Here is a 10319-nt window from a genome sequence, read left to right as displayed (position 1 = left end):
CTTATGCTTTATCATTTCCCTAAACTAATCCCAAGGGTTGAACACATAGTTCAATATCATCACCATAAATCTCGGACAATTACCTCCTTCAACACCATGCCACATTTCACCTCCACAACAAAATCACTTCACAAAATATAAATCTTCAAATATCCTCCAAAAATATTCCAATTTGCATCCATAACAAAAACCCAAAAATTATATATATATATAGAAACCAAAACACATATAAACCAAACCACACATTGTATATATACCAAACACGACATGATTTTATTCAATTCTTCGAATTGAAAGAAGAGTCGAAATGTTTAGAACCCAAAAGCGGTAAGAAACTATAGAACATATAGAAACTATTTACTTACTGAAGAAACCACATATTTCAATGTCTTGGAACCATAACAAGCAGAAGCACAAGCCAATAACTAAATGCAGGGATTTCAGAAATCACCACCACGGAGACGAAGGACAAGGTGAAGGGTTGACTCCTTCTGTATGTTGTAATCAGCAAGAGTTCGCCCATCCTCGAGCTGCTTACCAGCAAAGATCAACCTCTGCTGATCGGGAGGAATTCCTTCCTTGTCTTGGATCTTAGCTTTCACGTTGTCGATTGTGTCTGAGCTCTCGACCTCGAGCGTGATGGTCTTACCAGTTAGGGTTTTGACGAAGATCTGCATACCTCCACGAAGCCTGAGAACCAGATGGAGAGTCGACTCCTTCTGGATGTTGTAGTCGGCGAGAGTCCGGCCGTCCTCGAGCTGTTTTCCGGCGAAAATCAGACGCTGTTGATCAGGAGGAATTCCTTCCTTGTCTTGGATCTTAGCTTTCACGTTATCGATCGTATCAGAGCTTTCTACCTCGAGCGTGATCGTCTTTCCAGTTAGGGTTTTGACGAAGATCTGCATCTGCAATTAGAAAGAAGAACAAAAAATATATAACGATTATACAACAGATCTGTAACAAAAACTTGTAATAAACAGATGCTGAAATGTAATTCAACGAATTCTCTACCTTGATAGGAGAGAGAGGGGGTTGTTTTCTTTTGAAGAAGAGAGAAAGTTTGAATCGAACGAGAGAACAAGCAAAGAATGAAGAGCAATGTATTGGCGATGTGTATTTATAGATGGGGTATAGCAATAGCGCTCCAAGTAGGAATGAGAGAGGGACGCATCCGGAAATGAGGAGAAGTTAGCGGTCAAATTAGCTAGAATTATCTGGAAGCTTCTGGACGATTCTCTTGTTTGATTGAATGAGAGCTGACGTGAAACCATTCATGAACTTGTTTTATAAGGGATTCCTAATTAAGTAGGATTGCATCCCAAATTTACACGAAAAAAAATCCTTTCGGTTACTCTCTCAATTAGATTGGTTAGTGAGGAATAAAAATGTTAATGTCTTATTTATTAAATTTTTAATATGTACATACATATTTACTAAATTTTTATTATTATTTAATGAATTAACTTTCTCAGTTGGTTGAAATTTGAATACCCTTAAAAATAATAATAATAATATTAAAGAATGAAAATTCTAAAAAAAAAAAAATAATAAGAACCCAAGAAAACGACTCAAAACAGAAGAATAACTATAGAAAAAAGATGCAGATATCTGTATACCTTATAAAAGTGTATTCAATTTTAATTTTTTATATACATTTTAAAATATATATATTTTTAATTTACAAAAATATTATACGCCACGTTTCCTTTTTACACTGTTTTTGTTTCTTCTTTTTTCCTAAAGAGTCAACATTTCCTTTTTCTAAAAGGCATCAAAAGTTAAAATGCCTTTCTACTTTTATATTTAAAAGAGAAGTTTATTATGAAAGGTTGTTTGCCGCTTATATATACTTATGAGTTATATGATCAGAAGAAAAAAAAAAATCTTTCATGTTATCTTCTTCTCTGCAAAAACTTTTTTTCATTTTCAGGCCAACATTGTAAGTGCACTATAGTTCTTAAATAAATTATATATTTATATTACAATTCTTCTCTCCTCTAAAAACTTTTTATGTCTCTCTGTCTTTTTTATATTTATTTATATTTACTTCTATATTACATTATTATTGAAATAAAAATCTAATTCTAACTAAATAGGAGAATTCTACATTGACTAGAATTGTAATCTGAATTGGATAACTTCATGCATATTGAAACTATATATAGAGGGTTGTTTACAGAGTACAGACTCTAATGTTAATGGTCTTAAGAGAGGACTAAAGGTGATCAAGGAAATTAGCAAACCTATCATGCAAGTAGTATTCTGATATTTTTTTAGCTGTAATTAGCAATTTAGCATGTTTGTAGTTAAATAAGATAAATTGATTAAGTTATAAAATCATGTTTGTAGATGTATGTATTACATGACATTATTATTTTAGTTAAAATTACCCATGAGAACTCTAAGAAGAATAATGAAAAAAAAAAAAAAAAAACTCTAAGAAGAATAGAATTGGTTATAAGGATGCAGGTACGTTGATGGCTTAATTTTATTATTAAAATTACATTTGTGATTTTGTATACATATAAGAATATATATACATGTATATTCATTTACAGACATCTACATTCATATATGTGCATATCGTGAAGCATTGCTAACAGTAATCCATGAACAGATGCTTGTAATATGTAGCAATGGTTAGTTGGGTCTTTGTAAATCACACTAATAGTAACTCTCATGTGCTATTATATATCTATATATCTATATCTATATACCGTATACAAGTGTATTCAATTTTAATTTTTTATAAACATTTTAAAATATATATTTTTTAATTTACTAAAATATTATATGCCACGTTTCCTTTTTACACACTGTTTTTGTTTTCTTTCTTTTTTTTTTTTTTTTTTCCCTAAAGAGTCAACATTTCATTTTTCTAAAAGGCATCAACAGTTAAGATGCCATTCTACTTTTGTATTTAAAAGAGACGTCTATTATGAAAGGTTGTCTGCCACTTATATATACATATGAGTAACATGATTTCATGTTATCTTCTTCTCTGCAAAAACCCTTTATACTTTTATATTTAAAAGAGACGTCTATTATGAAAGGTTGTCTGCCGCTAAATATATACCTATGAGTTATATGATCTCAAGGAAAAAAAATTCTTTCATGTTATCTTTTTCTCTGCAAAAACTTTTTTCCATTTTCAGGCCAACATTATAAGTGCACTATACTTCTTAAATAAATTATATATTTAGGTTACAATTCTTCTCTCTTCTAAAAACTTTTTATGTTTGTCTGTATTTTTTATATTTATTTATATTTTCTTTTATATCACATTATTATTGAAATATTTTAGAGTTTCTTTTACATATAACTTTTATTCAATATATTCTAATTATTACATGAAAGAGTTTCTTTATAAAACTATCTCTATCTTTCTATGTATATACATTTTTGTTGTTGCTTGTCAATAAGTTGACAACACTGCCAATAGTAGATAGAGTCAATGTTGTGATTTTTTATTTATAGATAACAATTTATGATTATGATATAATTTTAGTGTTTCTAATTATTTGTAATTTTTTATATATATATTTTTTATTTTGAAGTATCGTACAAGAAGTGTTTTAATTTAAAATGTAACTGTTCCATTTACATTATTTTCAGAGTGATAATTGTCATAAAAACACAATTAAAATAAGTGTTTCAATTGAAAAAGGTCACTAACTCATTATTTGGGTGTTCATAATTGATCAATTTTATAAACGACCTACCAAATAACAAAAAACACATATAAAATAACTAAAATTATAATTAAAACATTGATAAAATAGTCAAACACTGAATGGACTACGTAGAAAGAGAAAAAAAAAAAACTTTTGAAAATTCAATTTATTTTGTGATGAGTTGTGTATTCAATGTATGATGTTATACTAAATTTTTGAATTCATGGAATATGGTAAGGGGAGGTGGGTTCCCATTTTTCTAATTATTTTGTGATACTAATAATAATAATAATAATTTCCATCCAACTTTTTTTTTAGCTAAGTCACACTTGGTACTCATTTGTCCCAATTGACATGTTGTACATGTTCCTTGCATCATTTATGTGGTAGACCTCCGTATTAATGCATTCTTCAAACTATACATAATAAGTACTATTTATAAAAGTGGTGATACATGATAATTATACTATGCAATATTAAGATTTTACATAGTTATTGATAAACACTATTTTTAGATATGTATGTTTTCTTTAGTAATCCATTATTTCTTTATTATAATGTGTTCTGAATTTTTCTTTATTAGCTACGGTTTAGTGACATCAACACAGACAAACCAAGGAAAACTTCTTGGTTAAATAAAAAAATTTCTTCTCTTCTAAAGCTTTGGGCATTTGATATTTATATTTAAGACCTTGGAATTCATGCTATGGGCTTTTTATGATGTCTATGATCATATTTTAGATACTGAACTTTTTTCACTATAAATTTCTATGTATTTTTTTCACTATACTGATCAAAAAAAAATTATGCATTTTTTTTTTCTTTCTCATGTATCGATAATCATATACCGACTCTCTTTGTCACTTCAAAGTTTTATTTTTTAAGTTATTTATTATTGATTGTTTACATAACTTATATATATATAAAACTAAACTATTTAATGAGTTACAATCTTAACAACAAACACACCTTTTAAAAGTCATCTCCTTAATGCAAAACACTTCTAATATTTTAATAATTAGACAAAAAGATGGTTAAGACCCTCATATAAATCATGTTAATAGTTATGTGACTTTTTTAAATTCTTTATATTAATAGTTATCACTCAAAAAATTAATAATAATTCTAGTTAAATTATTTTCTATTTGTATACAATTTGATTAATTAAATATTAACTTAAATAAGTTAATAAAAAATAATTAAAGAGATTTTAAATTTACATTATTGTTATTAATAAGTTTAATCCGAAACAACACATCAATTATTGAAAGACACGAACATTCATGTAAATGATACAACCTTTTACAAAAGACTTAAAACTAAATGATCATGAAGTAAATAACAAGATTAACATAAATATCAACAAAGGAGAAATTAGAAAAAGTCGCATCACCATTCGGTAAAAATCAACCAAAAAAAATTAAATACCAATTAAAAATAATTTTTCTGCTAAAAGGAGTCATTGTGATTAAAAAATATTATTAGTTAGTCAGTATTCCATAATAAAAATATTTTCTTCTTTCATTTTTTGGTTTAGAAGATTCAAAATTAAAGTCAATTTTATTTTATTTTGAGATAAAATAATATATAAAATACAATTATTTATCTAATATAGATTTTTATTTACGTGCATTGCACGTGTCCATTTTCTAGTACATATAAATATATATATATATATACACACACACATATATATTAATTAAAGTTGTTCAATTCGATCGAATTCTACTCAACTAGTGTTCGAAATTTTCGATTTGGAGAAATTTTGAGAATCTATTGATATACTAACCCTAATAACCCATAATTAATATTATATAATTTGTTCTTCCTTATAATTTTGTTTGAGTAGCATGTTTAGTATACATATTTTATTTTTTGTTGCATTGTTTTAAAGTGAATTTATTTTGCATTTAAATTTTATTTTAATTTCAATCAAAAGGTAAAGTTAAATTGTACTATATATAATAATATACTCTTTATAATATATTATATAAAGTATAACTTATAAAGTGGTATTCGTACATATGGTAAAACAAAAGTAGCTTTTTTTTTTATTTGCTGATTTGGCGCTGACTTGGTGATGACAAGACTAATTGGAAGGTGGCGTTAATCACCACCGTTAAATACTCACTGAACGTAAACCTAATTGGATCTTTGAATGATTTTGGAACACCAGGTCTCCGAGATCACATCCATCAATGATTGGAGGCCAAGAGGTGGCTCACCTATAGAAACATTTACAAAAATGGCACACCAGCTGCCATGGTCTCCAAGATCACATCGATTACAAAACACGAAAAGATAAGTGCATGTTAATTTCTTCTAATTTCTTGGGCCACTGCGGAACCACAATGCCAATGAGAGAATGAGCAAGTGTTGTGCAACTCGCACCATTTGGAGCCTGAGCTCGGCTTCCCTTATTATTTGGTCTTTTGGTAGGTATCACCAAAGGGCGAAGAACAGCCTCCGGTGTTTGCGGAGCAGGTGGCTCACCTATAGAAATATTTACAAAAAATAGTGTGTAATGGGAACGACTCTAACTAGTTTTGCATTTAAATACGCAAACTTAGCAGTTTGCTATCGAGTGCTCTAAGTCATAATAAACACTATTGAAATGAATGGTAAAACAATGTTTCTTAGGGTATTCTTTCACAACCATCAAACCAAATATATTCCATTCATATATGGGTGGTAACACCTCCTTGAACTATATGCAGCACACCATGCACTTGCATACTCTAAATTTCAAATACCAACTACGAGAATTCAGTTCAGGCTCATCCATGCCTAAAATTAAACTACAAACTCTGATAGAGATACCTCACACCAACTGAAAAAACCTACATGTATCAGAATGTATGGGGGAACCTTTCTACACGTGACAATAATCAATAGGTCCAGAGCTGACAATGAAAACCCAATCGGGCCAATCCTCTTTCTCTGGTGAATCAAAATCTAAGATTTCTCAAACTCCCAACATTGAAATCAGCTAGGTTAAAAAACAAACATTGAAATCAGTCAAAATCCCTAATAAGTTGCTAATTAGTCGTGACAGATTCATGTAAGTAGGGTTCATAATCAAAAACAAGGAAGGGCTAAAGGAGATTTTTCAGAGGTCTAAAATCACAACTTAAAATAAAGCTGATAGAAATAACGAGACTTCTTCGCATTTTCATTTTTTTCTGTCCTTATTACTATTTCTCTCTTTGCTACCATCTTCTCACATCTCTCTCTTCCAAGCGATCTATCATGTTAAACAAACAATGATTGAAATTATTGTCAGCAAATATAAATCTCTGAAGATGAACAAGGCAGAAGAGGGTACTGCTGGTGTGGGAGAAAGTTGCTACTGAGGTCAAGTCCAATGACACGGCCAGTCACTGCTACTTGTATTCCACAATGCAACCCGGATGATGTATTCATGTGAGTAGGGAATGGTGCCATGATGAAAATATGGGACTTATGCTTTATCAGTTCCCTAAACTAATCCCAAGGGTTGAACACATAGTTCAATGTCATCACCAGACAATGTTATGGTCTCGCAAATATAAATCTTGGACAATTACCTCCTTCAACATCATGCCACATTTCACCTCCACAACAAAATCACTTCACAATCTTCAAATATCCTCCAAAAATATTCCAATTTGCATCCATAACAAAAACCCAAAAATAATATATATATATAAACCAAAACACATATAAACCAAACCACACATTATATATATCATAGTCGTTAAAGGCTTAGTGTCACGCCCCGCCTATGGAGGTTGTACCACACAGGTGACACGCAGACGCTAAGGAGGACGCTGCATGGCAACTGCATGGCAAGTGGAGTTTCTAGAGTCTTCCGGAGTAGTCTAGAGTTGTGTGGAAGATTCTAGATATGTGTAGTATATTCTAGAAGTGTGTGGAAGGTTCTAGAATTCTCCAGAATTGTGTGGAGTAGTATGGAGGGTTCTAGAATGTTGTAGATATGTATGGAGATGTGTAGAAGGTGGAAGAAGATTCTAGATAATCAATCTCCACCGTTGGTTAGAATGCATCCTAGCCATCCATTAGGGATGGGGATGCCTATAAATAGGAGTAGGACTTCATTTTGCAAACAACAAGTCCTGGAGTGAGTCTTGAGAGCCTTGTAGAGAGCTTGAGTGTTAGCCTTGTACAAAGCATTCTTTGAAGTAATAGAAGTGTTATTTCCTTGCCAACTTAAGTGCCTTAGTGTGTGTGAGTGTGCAAGCCAAGTGAGGAGAGGGCGAGGGCAACTACAACACTAGTAAGCGCACGAGGGGAGTGTGTTGGCTAAGGTGTGCACGGGAGTTAGGCTGACCAAGTACTTGCGAGAGTGAAAGCAACGTCTTGGTGCCGCACGGGAGCAGGTAGAGTGGTGCTGAAACTCTAAGCCCGTGACAGTTGGTATCAGAGCAGGTTCGTCAAGGGAGCTTTGTTGGAGTAGACATGGCTAGCGGAGGAGACCACCAAGTCCACATCTTAGAGCAGAGCTTGGAGGAGAAGCTTGCCACACACTTGGTTTACACGGAGACTAAGTTTAATAGGCTCGAGAGAAGGATGGCGGAGCTCTACGAGCTGATTGATGGCATCGCCAACAAGGCGCAAGAGAAAGAAAGGGACTTGCATGATTTGGTAGACGACTTGCGCGTGGAGATTGCCGAGTGCAAGAAGGAGTTCTCCCAGGCGCGCGAGGTCGTGGTGAAGCCAAGGAAGAAGAAGGCGCCGGAGCCCAAGGAGTACGATGGGGCAAGGAATGCGCGCCAGATTGACAACTTCTTTTGGCACATGGAGCGGTACTTCGAATGCATGGAGATCGAGGATGATGAGGAGAAGGTGCAGACAGGCACTATGTACCTCACAGACACCGCCGCTCTATGGTGGAGGCAGCGCTTCACTGGTAGAGGCGCAAGAGCAGTTGACACATGGGAGGAGTTCAAGAGGCAGCTCAAGAGGCAGTTCTACCCTGAGTGCGTTGAGGACCTGGCCATGATCAACCTAAGGCGCTTGAAGCAGAAGGGCAGCATAAGGGAGTATGTGAAGGAGTACTCCAATTTGATGCTGGAGATCCCAGAGATGCCGGAGCGGCAACGTGTGTGCTTGTTCATTGATGGGCTGCAGTCTTGGGTGGCCACGGAGCTAAGGAGGAGGGAGCCTAGAGACTTGGCATCCGCAATGGCTATAGCGGAGCGCCTCGAAAACTTTAGGCGCGATGACAAGAGGGCCACGTCTCCCAAGAGGGACCACGGCAAAGGTGGGGGAGACCGGCGCTTCAAGAAACGGGGCTCGCCCAAGTCTAGCGATGATGAGCACAGCGATGAGGAGAGACGCCCACGCCATGATAAAGGTAAGGACCATGGAGAGAGGTCTAAGGCTAGTGGCAAAGGGGAGCGCCGTGATAAGGGCAAGTGGGAGCCGAAGTGCTACTTGTGCGAAGGGCCGCACATATTGCGACACTGCCCCAACAAGAAGACCATAAGCGCCCTTGTGAAGGATAAGGGCAAGGGCAGGGTGGACGATGCGGGCAGCGATGAAGATAGATGCATGGGGGCTATGCAGATGCTGAGTAGCATAGCGCATGACACCAAGAAGAAGGGCAAGGCAAAGAAGGTAGCTGGGGTGCGCTATGTGGATGCGCAGGTTGGTGGCAAAGCCGTGCAAGCGTTGGTAGACACGGGCGCCACACACAACTTCATTACCCCAGAGGAGGCGCAACGACTTAGCTTGGAGATGCGCAAGACGGAGGGATGGATCAAGGCCGTCAACTCCGAGGAGGCACGCGTGAGTAGAGTGTGCAAAGAGGTGGAGCTATGCTTGCAAGGATGGAAGGCCAAGGCCGACTTCCAAGTTGCGGAGATGGATGACCATGACATGGTGCTGGGGCTGGAGTTCATGGACAGGAACAACGCCGCGCCACTACCATGCCTTGGTGCGTTGATGATACTTGGAGGCGAGGAAGGCAAGGCCGCATGCATGGTGCCGCTCGTGGGCAGGAAGGAGAGTCCAGAGGTAGCAGTCAACACGATGGAGTTCGTGAGGACTTCACATCTCCCGAAGGGCGCTCGTACGTTTGGGCCAAGGACATATGCGCAAGTGCTGATGACCTGCGAGAGACTGGGTCAGTTGAAGAAACCGTGACGAGGGCGTCACGGAAATGGGTGGGGGAGAATGTCACGCCCCGCCTATGGAGGTTGTACCACACAGGTGACACGCAGACGCTAAGGAGGACGCTGCATGGCAACTGCATGGCAAGTGGAGTTTCTAGAGTCTTCCGGAGTAGTCTAGAGTTGTGTGGAAGATTCTAGATATGTGTAGTATATTCTAGAAGTGTGTGGAAGGTTCTAGAATTCTCCAGAATTGTGTGGAGTAGTATGGAGGGTTCTAGAATGTTGTAGATATGTATGGAGATGTGTAGAAGGTGGAAGAAGATTCTAGATAATCAATCTCCACCGTTGGTTAGAATGCATCCTAGCCATCCATTAGGGATGGGGATGCCTATAAATAGGAGTAGGACTTCATTTTGCAAACAACAAGTCCTGGAGTGAGTCTTGAGAGCCTTGTAGAGAGCTTGAGTGTTAGCCTTGTACAAAGCATTCTTTGAAGTAATAGAAGTGTTATTTCCTTACCAACTTAAGT

The 10319-nt window shown here is 35.8% G+C and overlaps 1 protein-coding gene across 1 annotated transcript; it reads right to left on the bottom strand.

The window, feature by feature from the left end:
* Nucleotides 1-216: 216 nt before the first annotated feature.
* On the bottom strand, nucleotides 217-1095 carry LOC132300665 (polyubiquitin). Its single transcript, XM_059797847.1, has 2 exons — nucleotides 1012-1095; nucleotides 217-905 (listed from the first exon to the last, which is right to left on the bottom strand). The coding sequence occupies exon 2, from the start codon at nucleotides 903-905 to the stop codon at nucleotides 441-443; it is 465 nt and encodes a 154-aa protein (XP_059653830.1). The 5' UTR covers nucleotides 1012-1095; the 3' UTR covers nucleotides 217-440.
* Nucleotides 1096-10319: the final 9224 nt, after the last annotated feature.

This window comes from Cornus florida, unplaced genomic scaffold (assembly GCF_030987335.1).
Source record: "Cornus florida cultivar Cherokee Brave unplaced genomic scaffold, ASM3098733v1 CherokeeBrave_3.0.0_Hap2_Chr01, whole genome shotgun sequence".
Lineage (NCBI taxonomy): Eukaryota > Viridiplantae > Streptophyta > Magnoliopsida > Cornales > Cornaceae > Cornus > Cornus florida.
The sequence above is the reverse complement of the archived record's forward strand: the minus strand, read 5'-3'. Positions and strand labels throughout refer to the sequence as shown.

Bases quoted from the DNA above. Each gene is read 5' to 3' on its own strand.
- LOC132300665 (XM_059797847.1), bottom strand. From the start codon at position 905: ATGCAGATCTTCGTCAAAACCCTAACTGGAAAGACGATCACGCTCGAG.